The sequence below is a fragment of the Syngnathus leptorhynchus genome, chromosome 4 (genome assembly GCF_054491065.1).
Source record: "Syngnathus leptorhynchus isolate UIUO chromosome 4, UIUO_Slep, whole genome shotgun sequence".
Lineage (NCBI taxonomy): Eukaryota > Metazoa > Chordata > Actinopteri > Syngnathiformes > Syngnathidae > Syngnathus > Syngnathus leptorhynchus.
Window position 1 is genome coordinate 5,845,837 of NC_141198.1, and position 18,793 is coordinate 5,864,629.

The following is an 18,793-nucleotide window of genomic DNA, read 5'->3' on the forward strand; positions in this document are numbered from 1 at the left end:
AAACTGGATTGCGTACTCTTCGACAAACTTTTTTTTATTGACTTTAATTGTCCATTTTAAAAAATATTTACAAAATACACTTTAGACATTTTTGTAACGTTTACACTATGCATTCCAACATGGCACTGTTACAAACTGGCTTTACAGACAACATTAAAATAAAGACCATCATCGATTGCTTGATACCATTAAATGTGTAATGGCAAATTGAATGTGTAATTAATATTTTATATTTATAAATTCAAATACTTCCACGTCCACTTTCGTCTTCAGTCACGATTAAAAAGAAAAGTCTTAGCCCTGGAGTGAAGCAGACACCAGCCAATCGGACCACAGCTTCATCCGATGTTTCAACAAATTGACGATGTAAGCTTTATTTCAGCAAACCGAGGATAGAATAAATTTCTTAAATGTTATTTTCTTCCAGAGCAAAAATAAATACGTCTAGCCTTGGTGGGGAGGTATGGGCTCATGAGTTGGGAAGAAGGAACAAACAAAACGCTGCGGTCAGTGATCCTGACTTGATCAGTCTCCAGCAGCACGAAGGGAAGCGTTCTGGTCCGCAGCTCAATGCTGAGGTGACCGAAGGCCTTCCTGATCATATTGGCCTGGCTATTGCATACCAAACCACTGTTCCTGGTCAGCCCACTGGGCGGCCTCGCTATCACTGCCCTCCAGGTCGCCATCTTCCCCGCTGCCCTCCATGTCATCGCCGTCCAGCTCCACTGTAGCGTCCGTGGGACTCTCCTCCTTCTCCATCTTCTGCATGCCTTCTAAGGACTTCTGATCATTGGGATCTAGACTGGTGGGGATATTAGAGGAATACGAGATGTGAAGTGGCCATTTGAACATTTGTTTGGTATTCACTACAAAACGCTCAAAATATGATTTGAATTGTGCAATTATACCACAACATGTAAGGCAAAGTATATTTACGCTCATTAAATACTGGATGCCGTTTAACAAAAAGATTCTTTTCTCATTAAGAAGCACAAATTTGGGTTTTTGCTTAGACGTAATTAAAAATCCCAATCTAGTGTGAGTTATGACAAATGCAGGTAAACAACTTGAAAATAATAATTGGAACAATCAGAGGAAAAATGGGGCCATGGTATAGTATAACTGCATACTGATAAAGTCACAATTTTCTATGAATAAGGCCATGGCCGAATCGGTGAAAATGTATTCTTTCAATATCTGACAAGGCTTTGGCCTGAGTATAAAAATATCGGAGTTGTTCAGCGAATGATGAAGTGTTGCCCCGCCCCCGGGAAAAAAAATCAGCAAATATACATAAGAACACGACAGTAAATAGTTAAATTCAAACCACTTTGAGGCCATGACTATAAAACAGTCGTGGAAAATAAGAGCAAGTACACCTAAGGGCTTACCTGAGCGCGATGCTGTACTGATCCATAGCCTCCTGGTAGTCGTTGACGGCCACTAGGAAATCTCCAAGCATTCTGTGCAGCACACAGTCGCTCTGATTGGCCAGCGCGTTTCGAAGCAGCGCGATTCCTTCTTCGTATTTCTGTTCCCGGCCTTCGCAAAAAGGAGGACGCGTGTCACTTTTCAACATAACAACCCGACCATTTGAAAGCCGTACGTACTCAGTAGTTCAGCCTTTTTGACCACAGCCTTAGTGTAGTCGGGTCTCTGAGCCAAGGCTTTGTCCAGCAAGGTTTTGGCTTTCTCCTGCGTCACGGGGTCCTCCAGGCACACAGTGGCAAGAATGGTCAGAGTCTGAGCGTTGGCCCCCAGGGTCTTGTAGATGTTATTGGCCATCCCCATAGCTTCTCTGATGCCATTGGATGCCAGGTAGCAGTCAATCAGACCTGTGATGAAGCGGCTATTACGAGCCGGCTGAAGCGATTACCGACGGCGGTAAATGAAAGTACCTTCGTAGCAGTCGAGGCGGCAGGGCGCCAAGCGCATTGCCTCTCGAAAATGGATGATAGCTTCCTGGACGCGGCCCATGTTTCTCAACGCCGCCCCCTTCAGGAGGAGCGCCTGCACACTGTTGCTGTTCAACTGAATTGCCTTGGCGCCCAGGTACAAGGCTCTGGAGTAGCGCTTACTGTAGAAGCTGTGACAGCTAACGACACACACTTGCATTAGTAGAAAGCATGCAGAATGCCACATTTCTACTTAACATCTAAAGGAGGCATCCTTTACATATTTATTGAGGTACAACTAATTTGCCAACAGTGCACCTATAAGTTAATATTGATCATTATGGTGGAACTATGGAGGACTTGGTCTTTTTGAACATTCTGCTCCTACTTGAAGGAATGTAGCATCCAGTTAGCCGTCCTGCCGCACACACGCTCACCCAGAAATCACCCAAGGTTCCGCATGCTGGTCCGAGATATTGAACAGTCGTCCGCCGAGGACCTCCACATCCTCCAGGTGTCCTTCTCGGGCCCACAGGTAGCCGTACACATCCATCCCTGTCAGGTTGCATCACAGCACAGTTCAACAGAGTCAAACTTTTCATAGCTGCCTAGATACAAAAATGTATCTGTAATGGAACTGTTCAGAATTTGGACAAATGGCCACTTTACAATTCAAAGCCAATAGGTGTCTATGCGTGCGGGAAAGTACCTTTGATGAGATACGGGTCCAGCATCTGGGCCTGTTCAAATTTGAGGATGGCATTCTTGGTGTCACCCGCCCTGAAGTAGACGTCTGCCAGGCTCACGAGGAGATCCACGTTGTCCCGCAACAGAGATTTCTTCTCAAGAGAACTGAAAGTCAAAGGAAGGGAGAAGAAGACAAGCAGTATTGCTTAGTGATCAAATGAGGGCATAAAATGGAAATAGATTCACTTGCGTGACAGCCACACAATATCTGCCTTTTCTTAAGTTGGTTTTGCTAATGGGGACCCATTTTGGAAAAATTACTTTTTTTTTTTTGAAACGTTTTAAAGTCAAATGCAGGTTTCAAGCCTATGAAGAGAAATCTGGGACCAGAAAGTGTTCAATTTAAGTCATCTTTGCTTACCATATGGTGTTGATGGCCCTTTGATTATCACCTGCATGTATAAAGGCGTATGCCTTGATCCAAACAGAAAGCCAGTCCAGGTTGGGGACACTTTGGATAACATCCATGGTCATGGATGCCACTTCAGCTCCTTTGACTGATAAAGACAGAAGACCTGCAGAAAAAAAGTCCACCCATTTTCACAAAGCACGCACGCATGCACAAGGTGGCAGTGGTCACGCATACCAATGATTGCATCTAAGGCGAGGGGGCACTGTCGGAGAACTTCTTTGTAGCTGGTCACGGCAGAGCGTTCCTGGCCAGCTTTCCTGTACAGGTTAGCTAGCATCATGTTGATCTAGGGTCCCATGGAAACAAACAATTTTTCAAAGACTATCCAGAACAAAATGTTGCTCACACACAAACCCTAACTAATGCCACCTTTGGCACCCTTCAATCAGGGCAGTATGGTGGGATGGTGAGCTCTGTTTACCCTATTACGTGGCTCTTTTTCTACATGCACTCTCTCATTCATGTGAAAGTGTTTTGAACAATTTGATATAAGAAGCCTACCTTTGGAGTCCTCTGTCGAGATGGGATCCCATCAAGCACTGCAATGGCATCTTTATCCAGTTTCAAAATAGTATAACATTCCGCTATCTTGTATTTCACTTCAATCTCTGAAGGTAGACTCTGTAAAACAAAGTAAATATTAGAACACTACATTGGTACTAGAGAAGCTTAATATACTACCGTAAAGAAATAACAATTGCCATTTCTCATGAGCATTAAATGGGAAAAAATTACTATTTATTTTCAGTTAAGATCCAAAAGATGATTCTTGTGTTATAAAGTATTTTTGTATTATTTTGCACGTATTTTCTGCCAGCTCTTGAGCAGTTATATTATATGTCCAGCGAGACTGCCCAAAAAAAAAAAAAAAAGTTGCAAATGGGGCATCAAATGTGAATAGGGCACTTGGAGCCACAGTGCAAATCTAGCAGAAGTCATTCTGTATCAGTAACATGCTGTCTCCAATTCATGTTTAATGTTTATACCTGTGATTGGACGTTTGCCGTAGCTCCACCAGCAGAAGTTCGAACTTTGGATGTTTTGCTAAGCACCTTCTTCTGTTGCAGTGCCATACTGTATTTACAGGCAGCATTACGATACTCTTTATCGTGGAAGATGGCATCCGCATGGTAAACCAACAACTGGTACTTTTGAGCAGGTGAGAAAAGCTCTCTTGGAGTCAAACAGACAAATTCGAGTCAACATCTTGAGATTGGGACATCCCTAGTCCTCACAACAGTGAAAATAATATTTAAAAAATAATTTATTAAAATTCCGAATACAGTAGTACAAAATACACCGTTCCTTAGGCGCAATAGCCTTTTGAAATCATATTTGAGATTTGACGTCATCGAAGACGCTCATGTTATTAACTGTACGTAATACGGATATAATAATATATATATTGTTTCGTTAGATTCAGACTTGCTTTAATCAACAACGTTCGCGATGGTGAGTTGTATGATGCTAACCAATCAGCAACGCACTATAATAGTGGAGACTTAACTGAAGATGAGAGAGCGGCATTTCAGTAAATAGACGGATCCCAATTTTCGATACTTACGGGTTGTTATTACTCATCGTCAGCATCAAGCTGCTCAATATCCGGACGTTGGAGTGGAGACCAGCAGCGGCCATATCGCGCACGTGATCCACAACATTCATTTTTGTTGAAGCCAAAGAGTCAATTGTGGGTTACGATTCGTATTTGAAAGTTTCAGCTGATAAGCAGCTAATGCTACCTTGCTAGCCCAGTTCTGGTATATTAAAAATGGCGCCCGACGGTCCTCTACTTAAAGCAAGCGCGCTTCTGTTGTCGCCACTTTACTTCCTGCTACGTAATGATGATGTCATTTGAGTGAGGTCCCGGACGTTCTCTAGCGAAGGAATGTGGGATGTTTAATGTTGTTGCCCAGCAAACAAACCAACGTTGCGCGCAAAAAATAAAAGGTTTGTCCACGTTTCCCCCCCAAAAAAACCAACTCGAATAGATTTTAATAGAATACTAGCGTGCATTGGTCATGTGTGTTGTTTAACACTAGTGTTAACTAGCCTAGAAAGCGTTCAGCCGCTTATGAGTCATTGATGCGGGATGAAGCCTTGAAGCTTTCCATCCACGTGCTTCACAAAAAAAGGAAAGCTTGTGACGTTTCATACGCACACTGGCGGCCAAAGCCTTCATTGTCAAAATTAGGTCTGATGTTTGATCTATTAGATTATTTTGAAGTTAATGCCGTGAACTAATGATATGCTGTTTATGATACTTACTTGTGTCGTAAAATGTTGGGAATTGATCACATCTCATGGTTCTCCATTTCTTAAGGCGCATCACATAACGCTTGTCGTCATTCGTCATCGTTTAATATCATTCCACATAATTCCATGATTCCATACTTCTCCACCTGATTCCACATTGTTCAATGTCATTCTGTACAATTCATTCATTGTATTTCATGATTCCAAGGCATTCCACATGCTTTTGTATTTTGTCAGTCAGCATTTCCACACGAATTGCTTCATCCATTTTACTGCAAAATGAAAAGAATTGGCCTTTTTCCCGTGCAGAGAGCAGGGTTAAATCACCACACAAGCACAAGACAGGAAAATAAAAGTCTTGTTTTTTCTGCTTTTTCTTTTTTACAAGTCTTGACAAGCCAGTTAACTATATCATCATCCATGCAAAAACTCATGAAGTCTGCTCAAATAGAAGGTGAAACCTTCACTGATCATTGCTCATCTCCTCAACACACAGAATTCTCAATAGAGGCTCTTTGGCAAGTGATTGAAAAGGCAACAGGGTTAGCTGTGGGCTACTGTGTGCTTGATTAAGCTTCCCCTGCGAGAGAATTTTTGGCCACAAACTGAGCATGAAAAAGGTTTCTCGCCAGTGTGGGTTCTTGTATGAAGTGTTAGACTTGACTTCACTGAAAATCTTTGGCCACAAACTGAGCATGAAAAAGGTTTCTCGCCAGTGTGGATTCTTGTATGCATTTTTAAGTTTTGCTTCATTGAAAATCTTTGGCCACAAACGGAGCATGTAAAAGGTTTCTCACCAGTGTGGGTTCTTGTATGACTTTTTAAGGTTTGCTTCATTGAAAATCTTTGGCCACAAACTGAGCATGAAAAAGGTTTCTCATCAGTGTGGGTTCTTGTATGCTTTTTTAAGCTTCCCTTGTCACTGAATTTCTTGCCACAAACTGAGCATGAAAAAGGTTTCTCGCCAGTGTGGGTTCTTGTGTGTATTTTTAAGCTTCCCTTGTCACTGAATTTCTTGCCACAAACTGAGCATGAAGAAAGTTTCTCACCGGTGTGGATTCTTGAGTGACGTTTTAAGCTTTTCTTCAATGAAAATCTTTTGCCACAAACTGAGCATGAAAAAGGTTTCTCACCAGTGTGGGTTCTTGAGTGACTTTTTAAGCTTCCCTTCTGAGAGAATTTTTGGCCACAAACTGAGCATGAAAAAGGTTTCTCCCCAGTGTGGATTCTTGTGTGTATATTTAAATGTCCCCTCCGTGTGAAAGTTTGGCCACAAACTGAGCATGAAAAAGGTCTCTCGCCAGTGTGGATTCTTGTGTGCGTATTTAAATGTTGCTTATGAGCACATTTTTGGCCACAAACTGAGCAGGAAAAGTTTTTCTTTCTTGTGTGCATTTTCATGTGTCGTTTCAAACCACTGTTATTAGCACAAGATTTCCCACACTGAGAACATTGCCTGTGTTTGTTTTGAGACTCATCACCACCAGCAGCAGCAACAGAACCATGTGACGACACCTCTAATCTATCTAATGGTGGAGCTGCTTGTGATCCTCCACAGTGGTCTCCATCACCTTCTCTGTTCGTTGGTTGACTTGAGCTGCAGCTTGGAGGCTCCGCCCCTTTGCTCACCTCCCGTTGAGCCTCATCAAAAGTCGTCACAGGAACACCAGTCAATGTCATCTTGCAGGTATCCTCCTCTTCCTCCTCTTTAATGTCGAAGAAGTCCTCAGCCTCCTCTTTAATAGAAGGCCGCTCTGGCTCTTCCTCCTCTTTTATGGTGCAAGGAAACTTCTGCTCCATTTGTTCATCAAAGTGATGGACCTCTTTGCCCACATCTTCCTCTTTAATGCGAGCGCGCTCTGGCTCCGGGTGCTTCCGACAAATCGCTTCACTCATGTCTGCAAGACAAGACACATATGAAAGTTACAGTTAAAGAGAAGCTGGTCAAACCTATACAAGGACTTTTTCAATCTCTCTATCACACATGATTTTAATCAAATTCTACTAAAATTAAACACTGGAAGAATAATAGTAATATAGTAATAGAAACTAGATATGTAGTAACCTGCTCTGCGCAACACAACGTAAGGCTGCAGCCAAAGACGTTCCTGACGTCGACGACGACGGTCCTTTTCCTCCACGTACTTTGCTGTGGTCCTTGCAGACATTTTCACACTGCAATCACAACACTTGTTCAACGATGTTTGGCAAATAAAAGTGCGAGATATTTGTTGAAGTTATTTATTATAGGTTATCCCATATTTTGGCAATAGTATTTTGTGTTGTGTTAGATCAGAGGTGCCAAACTCATTTCACATTGTGGGCCACACACGGCCTCGGGAGACTTTTGCTTTCCCGGACAGTACAAAACTTTGTTGCCCTGGAGAGTGGGGGTAGTTTCATCTGCTGTAGTGCCGCGTGTACTGACCGCCATTAAACAACCCCAGATCTTGGCAATAACGAACCAACTGTAACCCCGCATCTTTGTTTGTTCAGCGACGGACATCTCAAACAACACGCAACAGATGTCAACTTCAACTTGTTTTGTTTACAACGTGAACATAAACCGACCCAATACACAAAACGACACATCGGACCTGTTTTAGCAAACTGGCGGCATTGAGATTTGAAATCGGAAGCATGTCTGCCTGCAAGCATCACTACTAATCCTCGACTTTGGAGTTTTTTCACAGTACAGTATTACTCTTGGTACAGGCAAGAACCAGCATGTGATGATGGCTCATTTGAGATCGAACATTCGTCGAGGTTAATCAAGCTAAATATCTAAAGTTAGCACTGATAGCTACCGTGCTAATGAAAGCGGACTGCACTTCTCTACTGCAACCAAGCCGTACTACAAATAACGTTGCTCACATGATAACTTGGGTACATCGTCGTAACTTACCTCTTTCGTCGTTGTGGTCGTCGAGAAACTACTATTCCTGATTCACCACATCTGTTGCGTGTTTATCTGATGCAGCCGAATGGAAGGCGACACGCTCCTGTTTGAGTTTTTATACTTAGCGCCGTTTTGTTGTTGTCGCTTTATTTCCTGTCACGTAATGATGATGTCATTTGAGTGAGGTCCCGGACGCCCTCTAGCGGAGGACCGTGGGAGGTTTAATGTTGTTGTGTCCCAGCAAACAAACCAAGGTAGCATGCAAAAAAATGTTGTTTTTAACGTTTTCCACACACACTGAACAAAAGAAAAAACCCAACTCCCATAGTCATTGATGCCAGATGACGCCTTGAAACTTTCCAGCCACGTGCTTCACAAAAAAGTAAAGCTTGTGATGTTTCATACGCACACTGGCGGTCAAAGCCTTCATGGTCGAAATTAGGTCTGGTATTTGTGTATGTGATCTGCTTGATTATTTTGAGGCTAATGGCATGGTATCAAATGAACTGTGATATACTGTTTATGAGACTTACCTTACTTGTGTCGTAAAATGTTGGGAATTAAACAGATCCCATGGTTTTCCATTTCTTAAGGTGCATCACAACGCGTGTCGTCATTCGTCACCGTTTAATATCATTCCACATAATTCCATGATTCAATACTTCTCCACCTGATTCCACATTGTTCAATGTCCTTCTGTACAATTCACTCTCATTTTATTTTATGATTCCAAGGCATTCGACATGGTTTCATATTTTGTCATTCAGCATTTCTACACAAATTGCTTCATCTATTTTTACTGCAAAACGATAGGAATCGGCCTCACTTTCGGAGGGGAGTTTAATCATTGTGCAGCTCAGCTTTTTATTTCTCCCTGTAATTGTCTCACTTTGCTTCAGGTATGCCGTGTCAGGCCCCTTTTAAATTGCTTTGCTTTTTCCGGTGCAGAGAGCAGGCTTGAATCACCACACAGGAGCAAGAAAGAAAAAAAAAAATGTCATGCTTGCTTCTGCTTTTTCTTCTGAACAAGTCTTGACAAATATGGGTATAAAACCTTAACATGAAACAAATCAAAACCCTAAACAGACACTGATAAAAACTAAGCAACTTGTCCTGAGTATGAATTAAAACTAATTGGAGTTAAACCCTACAACTAAAACCAAGATAAACATCAAGTATCTTGAAAACTAATGCCATTCCGAGGCTGGTGAACTATATTTTCAAAGTAGTGACGTGCGATGAGGTTCATGACTGTGGAGGGACTGACGTCACCCCCCACCCCGGGTGAAATTTGTCTGGCACCTGACCGTGGTACAACAAAAGTGGGGGAACGATGCTCTAGAGTTGCTTATTCATTATTTAATTTGAACTATTTGAATTAAAATCTCATATCAGCAGTCTTCACACATGAGAACACTCAATAAAGCACATGGAATCAAAAACTTGACTTCGATCGTGCGTACCACTCCGTTTGAAAAGACATGCAAAAATTGACTGAGCAAGTCCCATTATCCGAATCAATCACGTTAACTCCGGAGTTGCTCTTTCTTAACTGACGAACTCCTGCTTCAACTAAAAATCCATAGTCCATAGAAAATTGTTTGAATATGTAATCTTCCATTGTAAAACGAAATGTAAAAAGAGAAGGGGAAGAAAAAAAAATCAAAGTCATGACTCAAACAAAAATATTAACTTCTCGCTGTAGTAAAGAAAAGGAGTTCATCATCTCAATGAAAAGGTACATACTAGAATAGAATTATCATTGATGCATAAACTGATGAAGTCTGCTCAAATAGAAGGTGAGAACTTCATGGATCACCTCCTCAAGACACTCAGAATTCTCAAAAGAGACTCTTTGACAAGTAGCAACAGGGTTAGCTGTGGACAACTATGTGCTTGATTAAGCTTACCCTCTGTCTGAATTTTTGGCCACAAACTGAGCATGAAAAAGGTTTCTCACCAGTGTGGATTCTTGTGTGCCTATTTAAATTTCCCCTCAGTGTGAAAGTTTGGCCACAAACTGAGCATGAAAAAGGTTTCTCGCCAGTGTGGGTTTTTGTATGATGTGTTAGAGTTCCCCTCTGTGTGAATGTTTGGCCACAAACTGAGCATGAAAAAGGTTTCTCACCAGTATGGGTTCTTGCGTGACTTTTTAAGGTTCCCTTGTCACTAAATTTCTGGCCACAAACTGAGCATGAAAAAGGTTTCTCGCCAGTATGGGTTCTTGTATGAAGTGTTAGAGTTCCCCTGTGTGAGAATGTTTGGCCACAAACTGAGCATGAAAAAGGTTTCTCACCAGTGTGGGTTCTTACGTGAATTTTTAAGCTTTCCTTCCATGAAAATCTTTTGCGACAAACTGAGCATGAAAAAGGTTTCTCGCCAGTGTGGATTTTTGAGTGAAGTTTTAAGTTTCCCTTCAGAGAAAATTTTTGGCCACAAACTGAGCATGAAAAAGGTTTCTCGCCAGTGTGGATTTTTGAGTGAATATTCAATTTTCCCTTCTGAGAGAATTTTTGGCCACAAATTGAGCATGAAAACGGTTTCTCGCCAGTGTGGGTTCTTGTATGACTTTTTAAGTTTCCCTTTTCTGAGAATTTCTGGCCAAAAACTGAGCATGAAAAAGGTTTCTCGCCAGTCTGAGTTCTTGTGTGCGTTTTTAAGACGTTCTTATAAGAGAATTTTTGGCCACAAACTGAGCATGAAAAAGGTTTCTCGCCAGTGTGAATTCTTGTATGCGTTTTTAAGGTTTGCTTAAATGAAAATCTTTGGCCACAAACTGAGCATGGAAAAGGTTTCTCGCCAGTGTGGGTTCTTGTGTGTCTTTTTAAGCTTCCCTTGTCACTGAATTTCTGGTCACAAACTGAGCATGAAAAAGGTTTCTCGCCAGTGTGGGTTCTTGTATGCTTTTTTAAGTTTCCCTTTTCTGAGAATTTCTGGCCACAAACAGAGCATAAAAAAGGTTTCTCGCCAGTGTGGATTCTTGTGTGACGAATTAAATGTTGCTTATGAGCAAATTTTTTGCCACAAACTGAGCAGGAAAAGTTCTTCTTTCTTATGTGCATTTTCATGTGTTGTTTCAAAACACCGTCATTAGCACAAGATTTCCCACACTGAGAACATTGCCTGTGTTTGTTTTGAGACTCATCACCACCAGCAGCAGCAACAGGAACATGTGACGACACATCTAATCTCACTAATGGTGGAGCTGCTTGTGGTCCTCCACAGTGGTCTCCATCACCCGCTCTGGTCATTGATTGACTTGAGCTGCAGCTTGGAGGCTCCGCCCCTTTGCTCACCTCCCGTTGAGCCTCATCAAAAGTCGTCACAGGAACACCAGTCAATGTCATCTTGCAGGTATCCTCCTCTTCCTCCTCTTTAATGTCGAAGAAGTCCTCAGCCTCCTCTTTAATAGAAGGCCGCTCTGGCTCTTCCTCCTCTTTCATGGTGCAAAGAAACTTCTGCTCCATTTGTTCATTGAAGTGATGGACCTCTTTGCCCACGTCTTCCTCTTTAATGCGAGCGCGCTCTGGTTCTGAGTGCTTCCGACAAATCGCTTCACTGATGTCTGCAAGACAAGACACAAACATATGAAAGTTACAGATGTAAAGAAACTGGTCAAACCTATACAAGGACTTTTTCGATCTGCCAATCACACATGATTTTAATTGAATTCTACAGAAAATAAACACTGGGAGAGGATTCGTAATGGAAACTAGATATGTCCTAACCTGCTCTGCGCAACACAACGTAAGGCTGCAGCCAAAGACGTTCCTGTCGTCGACGACGACGGTCCTTTTCCTCCACGTACTTTGCTGTGGTCCTCGCAGACATCTTCACACTGCAATCACAACACTTGTTCAACGATGTTTGGTTAATAAAAGTGTCTTTAGGGCAGCAGCGAGCGAGCAATTTGTTGAAGTAAATTAATAAAGGTTATCCCATATTTTAGCAATACAATTTTTTGCTGTGTTAGATCAGAGGTGCCAAACTCATTTCACATTGTGGGCCACACACGGCCTCGGGAGACTTTTGCTTTCCCGGACAGTACAAAACTTTGTTGCCTGGAGAGTGGGGGTGGTTTCATCTGCTGTAGTACCACGTGTACTGACCGCCATTAAACAACCCCAGATCTTGCAAATAACGAACCAACTGTAAACCAGCATTGTTGAGCGACGGACAACTCAAACAACACGCAACGGATGTCAACCTCAACTTGTTTTGTTTACAACTTGAACTTAAACTGACCCAATACACAAAACGACAAATCGGACCTGTTTTAGCAAACTGGTGGCATTGAGATTTAAAATCGGGAGTATGCCCGCCTGCAAGCATCACTGCTAATCCTCGACTTTTGAGTTTTTTCACAGTATAGTGTTACTCTTGGTACAGGCAAGAACCAGCATGTGATGATGGCTCATTTGAGATCGAACATTCGTCAAGGTTAATCAAGTTAGAGATCACAAAGTTAGCACTGTTGTAAATACCATGCTAGAGAAAGCGGGGAACATCGTCGTAACTTACGTCTTTCGTCGTAGTAGCTAATGTTACTGATTCACCTCGGAGGTTGCACGTGTATCTGATGCAGCCGAATGGAAGGCGATACGCTTCTGTTTGAGTTTTTAAACCGAGCGCGGTTTTGTTGCCGTAGGTTGACTTCCTGCACGTAATGCGTAATGCGGATGTCATTTGAGAGAAGTCCAGGTGCTCGTGAGTGAACGTTTCGTTCAAAAGAACGAATCTTTTCAGTGACCAACAGTGAACGAATCTCTCCCTAAAGTGAATTGTTCTTTTTTCAGTTCATATGACTTCAACCAGTAGGTGTAAATAATGCGCACGGAAGCTGGTGCCACCTCGCTGTAAATCAAAATGAAGATGAAAATCACGTACCTTCCTGTTCACGAACGAGTTGTAAATTGCATGTCCCGTTCACCAACAAACGGATCTGTGAGTGAACGAATCAGTGAGTGAGTCATTTGCATTTCCAGTTCATCACGAGAACGAATCCTGACTTTCCTGTTTGCGAACGAGTCAATGGGTTAACTGCCCTCCCGTGCATCAACGGATCAACAGTGAACGTGTTGCGTCTCCTGGCGTGAACTACGCAAACCGGAATGTAGATTTACGATTTGCCGAGGAAAGTAAGAACTGAAACACCACTTCTTTTATGCTCCTTTTCTCCAAGCTAACGGCTAACTTTACTGCATGAAGGGGTGCGCCGTTATGCAACAACGGGGAGATTATGCTTCTCTTTGGATCATCTTTATTTTATAACACATAGTTTTTCAATAACGTGTATGCATATATACGCCTGAATATTGTTATCAAATATATCTACTGCATCAACTACACGCAAACAAATACAAATTAAATCCAATCACATTAGATGGCTGTTTTTAAATGGACTTTTAATATTATTATTATTATCATTATTATTTTAATAAACATTTATGTTCAAACTTGTCTGGTGTTTTATTCCTTGGTTATATATTCGACAATTAAAACAGAAAAAATATGACATTTGGTTCACTGCTTTATCTGACTATATACATATATATGATGTCATTTGTCATAAAAATATGACATTTGGTTCACTGCTTTATCTGACTATATATATATATATATATATATATATATATATATATATATATATATATATATATATATATATATATATATATATATATATATATATATATATATATATATATATATGTGTGTGTGTGTTTTGCGTTGTTGTATGAGTTGGTGTCCCCCAAAATAACATGTCGGCTTAACGTTTTTTTCCCCAACCTTTTCAACACCTTCAACTACACGCAAACAAATACAAATTAAAACATCAATGTCGGGGTAACGTGTGTCAGCTTGGATTTGCAGTAATGTTGTCTGTCACTCACTCGTGAGTCTTCGTGAACGACCAATCAGCAGCGAGCGATAGATGGAGGAGGGACGTTACGAGTCAGCGACGTAATTTCGCGTTCACCACCGAGACGAGCCAGTTACGCATCTTCCCATTCAACGCCGCCGGGTGAGAGGACTGTTGTCAACGGATCAGTGTGCAGATGTATTATTGAAATGTGTGAATTACCCTTCTTCATCTTCTTCCGCTTATCCGGGGTCGGGCCGCGGGGGCAGCAGTTTTAGGAGGGACTCCCAGACCTCCCTCTCCCCAGCCACTTCCTCCAGCTCATCCCGGGGGATCCCAAGGCGTTCCCAGGCCAGCCGAGAGACGTAGTCTCTCTAGCGCGTCCTGGGTCGACCCCGGGGTCTCCTACCGGTGGGACATGCCCGGAACACCTCCCCAGGGAGGCGTCCAGGAGGCATCCTGATGAGATGCCCGAGCCACCTCATCTGGCTCTTCTCAACGTGGTTGAGCAGCGGCTCTACTGCGAGTCTCTCCCGGATGACCGAGCTTCTCACCCTATCTCTAAGGGAGAGCCCGGACACCCTGCGGAGGAAACTAATTTCAGCCGCTTGTATCCTGGATCTCGTTCTTTCGGTCACGACCCATAGCTCGTGACCATAGGTGAGGGTAAGAGCGTAGATCGACCGGTAAATTGAGAGCTTTGCCTTTTGGCTCAGCTCTCTCTTCACCACGACGGACCGGTACATAGTCCGCATTGCTGCCGACGCTGCACCGATCCGCCTGTCGATATCACGCTCCCTCCTGTCCTCACTCGTGAACAAGACCCCAAGATACTTGAACTCCTCCACTTGGGGCAGGATCTCATCCCCGATCCGGAGAGGGCATTCCGCCCTTTTCCGACCGAGGACCATGGACTCGGATTTGGAGGTGCTGACGCTCATCCCGACCGCTTCACGCTCGGCTGCGAACCGCTTCCGTGAGAGCTGGAGATCACGGACTGAAGAAGCCAACAGCACCACGTCATCTGTAAAAAGCAGTGACGCAATGCTGAGGTCCCCAAACCGGACCCCCTCAACGCCTCGGCTGCGCCTGGAAATTCTGTTCATAAAAATTATGAACAGAATCGGTGACAAAGGGCAGCCTTGGCGGAGTCCAACCCTCACTGGGAACGAATCCGACTTACTGCCGGAAATGCGGACCGAACTCTGGCATCGGTGATACAGGGACGGAACCGCCCTTATCAGTTGGCTCTGCACCCCGTACTCCCGAAGCAACCTCCAGAGAACCTCCCGAGGGACACGGTCGAACGCCTTCTCCAAGTCCACAAAACACATGTGGACTGGTTGGGCGAACTCCCAAGCACCCTCAAAGATCCTGCCGAGGGTGTAGAGCTGGTCCACTGTTCCACGGCCAGGACAAAAGCCACACTGCTCCTCCTGAATTCGAGGTTTGACCTCCCGACGGATCCTCCTCTCCAGCACCCCTGAATAGACCTTACCAGGGCGGCTGAGGAGTGTGATTCCCCTGTAATTGGAACACACCCTCCGGTCCCCCTTCTTAAAGAGGGGAACCACCACCCCAGTCTGCCAATCCAGAGGCACCGTCCCTAATGTCCACGCAATGCCGTAGAGGCATGTAAGCCATGACAGCCCCACAACATCCAGAGCCTTTAAGAACTCCGGGCGGATCTCATCCACCCCCGGGGCCTTGCCACCGAGGAGTTTTTTAACTAACTCAGTGACTTCGACCTCCGAGATTGGAGAGTCCGCCTCAGAGTCCCCAGGCCCTGCTTCCACAATGGAAGGCGTGTCGGTGGCATTGAGGAGGTCTTCGAAGTATTCCCCCCACCGACTCACGACATCCCGAGTCGAGGTCAGCAGCACACCATCTCCACTGTAAACAGTGTTGACCGTGCACTGCTTCCCCCTCCTGAGACGCCGGATGGTGGACCAGAATTTCCTCGAAGCCGTCCGGAAGTCATTCTCCATGGCCTCGCCAAACTCCTCCCACGCCCGAGTTTTTGCCTCAGCACCCGCCGAAGCCGCGTTCCGCTTGGCCCTCCGGTACCTGTCAGCTGCCTCCGGAGTCCCGCAGGCCAAAAAGGCCCTATAGAACTCCTTCTTCAGCTTGATGGCATCCCTTACCGCCGGTGTCCACCACCGGGTTCGGGGATTGCCGCCACGACAGGCACCAACAACCTTACGGCCACAGCTCCGGTCGGCTGCCTCAACAATGGAGGCGCGGAACAAGGTCCACTCGGACTCAATGTCCCCCGCCTCCCCCGGGATGTGGAAAAAGCTCTGCCGGAGGTGGGAGTTGAAGCTCTTTCTGACAGGGGATTCTGCCAGACGTTCCCAGCAGACCCTCACAGAGCGTTTGGGCCTGCCAGGTCGGACCGGCATCTTCCCCCACCATCGGATCCAACCCACCACCAGGTGGTGATCAGTTGACAGCTCCGCCCCTCTCTTCACCCGAGTGTCCAAAACATGCGGCCGCAAATCCGATGACACGACTACAAGGTCGATCAATGAACTGCGGCCTAGGGTGTCCTGGTGCCAAGTGCAGACATGGACACCCTTATGCTTGAACATGGTGTTCATTATAGAAAATCCGTGTCGAGCACAGAATTCCAATAATAGAACACCGCTCGGGTTCAGATCGGGGGGGCCGTTCCTCCCAATCACGCCCTTCCAGGTCTCACTGTCATTGCCCACGTGAGCATTGAAATCACCCAGTAGAACGATGGAGTCCCCAGAAGGAGCGCTCTCCAGCACTTCCTCCAGTCAGTCAGTCAGGACCCGTCCCCCCACCCGAAGGCGGAGGGAGGCTACCCTCTCGCTCACCGGGGTGAACCCCAATGTGCAGGCGCCCAGCCGGGGGGCAATAAGTATGCCAACACCTGCTCGACGCCTCTCACCGTGGGCAACTCCAGAGTGGAAGAGAGTCCAACCCCTCTCGAGAGGACTTGTACCAGAGCCCAAACTATGTGTGGAGGCAAGTCCGACTATGTCTAGTCTGAACCTTTCTGCCTCACACACCAGCTCGGGCTCCTTTCCAGCCAGAGAGGTGACATTCCATGTCCCTAGAGCCAGCCTCTGCAGCCGGGGATCGGACCGCCAAGGTCCCCGCCTTTGGCCGCCGCCCAGCTCACTATGCACCCGACCCCTTTGGCCCCTCCTACAGGTGGTGAGCCCATTGGAAGGGGGACCCACGTTTTCTTTTCGGGCTATGCCCGACCGGACCCCATGAGCGAAGGCCCGGCCACCAGGCGCTCGCCTTCGAGCCCCACCTCCAGGCCTGGCTCCAGAGAGGGGCCCCGGTGACCCGCGTCCGGGCGAGGGAAAACGACATCCATTTATTGTATTCCTCATAAGGGGTCTTCTGAACCGTGCTTTGTCTGGCCCCTCACCTAGGACCCTTCTGCCATGGGTGACCCTACCAGGGGCATGAAGCCCCAGACAACATGGCTCCTAGGATCATAGGGGCACGCAAACCCCTCCACCATCGGGTGTGTAAATTACCTGAGCCAATTATTATTTTTATATATAATTTTTTTCTCTTTTTTTGTAGTTGTATTATTTGATGTATATGGGTTGTTTCCATGGGACATCCAAGATTCAAGAAGAATTTATTCGCCATGTTTGAGCGTGCCAAACAAAGAATTTGACTTTGTTACATCACAGTCTCTGTTCAACATTTAGGTGACTAACAACACTCAGGACATGTGAAGATGACAAATGCCAAAATTCTCAGCCATCCCCTGATGTTAAACTCCCATGAGGGCAAGGGAAAAACTCTAATCTCCGACTAGGGGAAGTGAGAAACCTTGAGAAGAGACCACAGATGGGAGGTTCCCTCTTCCAGGATAACCAGGCTGCAATGGATGCAGAGAAGACACATAGTACAAACAGTGTAGACAATTCACAAAAGGTGTGGAGAGCAGGATGTTATTGCACAGCAATGACTCTGAGACTCTAAGAGTGGTGTGAGTTCATCAGAGCCACAGCTTGGGGGAAGAAGCTGTCTCTGTGTCTGCTGGTTTTGGCGTACAGAGTTCTATAACGCCGTCCGGAGGGGAGTAGTTCAAACAGACTGTAACCTGGGTGAGAAGGGTCTGTAGAGGTGTTGCTTGCACGTTTCCTGGTCCTGGACAGGTACAAGTCTTGTGCATTGCCGTTGTCGACTTTACCCTGTTTACTTGATTGTTTTTTTTTTGTCTGGTGTATTGCTCAGTTGTGTGTGTTATTGAAGTTAAATAAATAAATAAAACGGATCAGTTTGTATGTGTGTGGGAGGGGAACGATTCGTTGAACGATTTGTTTGAACGAATCTTTTGAGTAAACTGATTCTAAAGATTCAGTTCACTTAAGAGAACTAAAGTGTTGTGCCAGATTTGGTTCCCAGGTGAGCTCCACTTTTTTGAGGAGCATTACATGCTACAAGGGGTATACATTACAAAGGAGATCCTTATACTTTGTGATCATCGTTTATCCATTTTTATTATTCACGTGTTTTCAAAGCAACTTAATATTGCTACATTAATTCATTTGCATTGAAATGACAGAGTGCATTATAATTAAATGAATGAATGAATGAAGATAAATTTCATTTCTGAAGGCTCCTGAAGGGGAGATACAAATTTTTAACAGGAACTCTATAAAAATGTCAACCCGTGAGAATTTGTGTCCCCCTCCCATTTCAAGAACGTTGAGTCCTGGACA

The 18,793-nt window shown here is 44.7% G+C and overlaps 2 protein-coding genes across 3 annotated transcripts; both read right to left on the reverse strand.

Annotated features, from left to right (window-relative positions):
• Positions 1-8: 8 nt before the first annotated feature.
• On the reverse strand, positions 9-4,918 carry anapc7 (anaphase promoting complex subunit 7). The gene is made up of 11 exons (XM_085909733.1): positions 4,619-4,918; positions 4,041-4,227; positions 3,556-3,675; positions 3,229-3,340; positions 3,004-3,157; positions 2,605-2,747; positions 2,333-2,450; positions 1,899-2,095; positions 1,611-1,835; positions 1,392-1,542; positions 9-802 (listed from the first exon to the last, which is right to left on the reverse strand). Exons 1-11 carry the CDS (start codon positions 4,717-4,719, stop codon positions 613-615), a joined length of 1,698 nt encoding a protein of 565 aa, XP_085765859.1. The 5' UTR covers positions 4,720-4,918; the 3' UTR covers positions 9-612.
• Positions 4,919-5,835: 917 nt separating this feature from the next.
• On the reverse strand, positions 5,836-12,886 carry LOC147057738 (uncharacterized). Of its 2 annotated transcripts, XM_085909739.1 has the most exons (4): positions 12,731-12,886; positions 11,938-12,047; positions 10,928-11,774; positions 10,370-10,590 (listed from the first exon to the last, which is right to left on the reverse strand). In XM_085909739.1, the coding sequence occupies exons 2-4, from the start codon at positions 12,038-12,040 to the stop codon at positions 10,530-10,532; spliced, it is 1,011 nt and encodes a 336-aa protein (XP_085765865.1). In that variant the 5' UTR covers positions 12,041-12,047; positions 12,731-12,886; the 3' UTR covers positions 10,370-10,529. The 2 variants fall into 2 exon arrangements, with proteins under 2 accessions (XP_085765864.1, XP_085765865.1); XM_085909738.1 differs by lacking the exons at positions 10,370-10,590; positions 10,928-11,774; positions 11,938-12,047; positions 12,731-12,886 and adding exons at positions 5,836-7,208; positions 7,376-7,485; positions 8,216-8,380.
• Between the last annotated feature and the right edge of the window lie 5,907 nt (positions 12,887-18,793).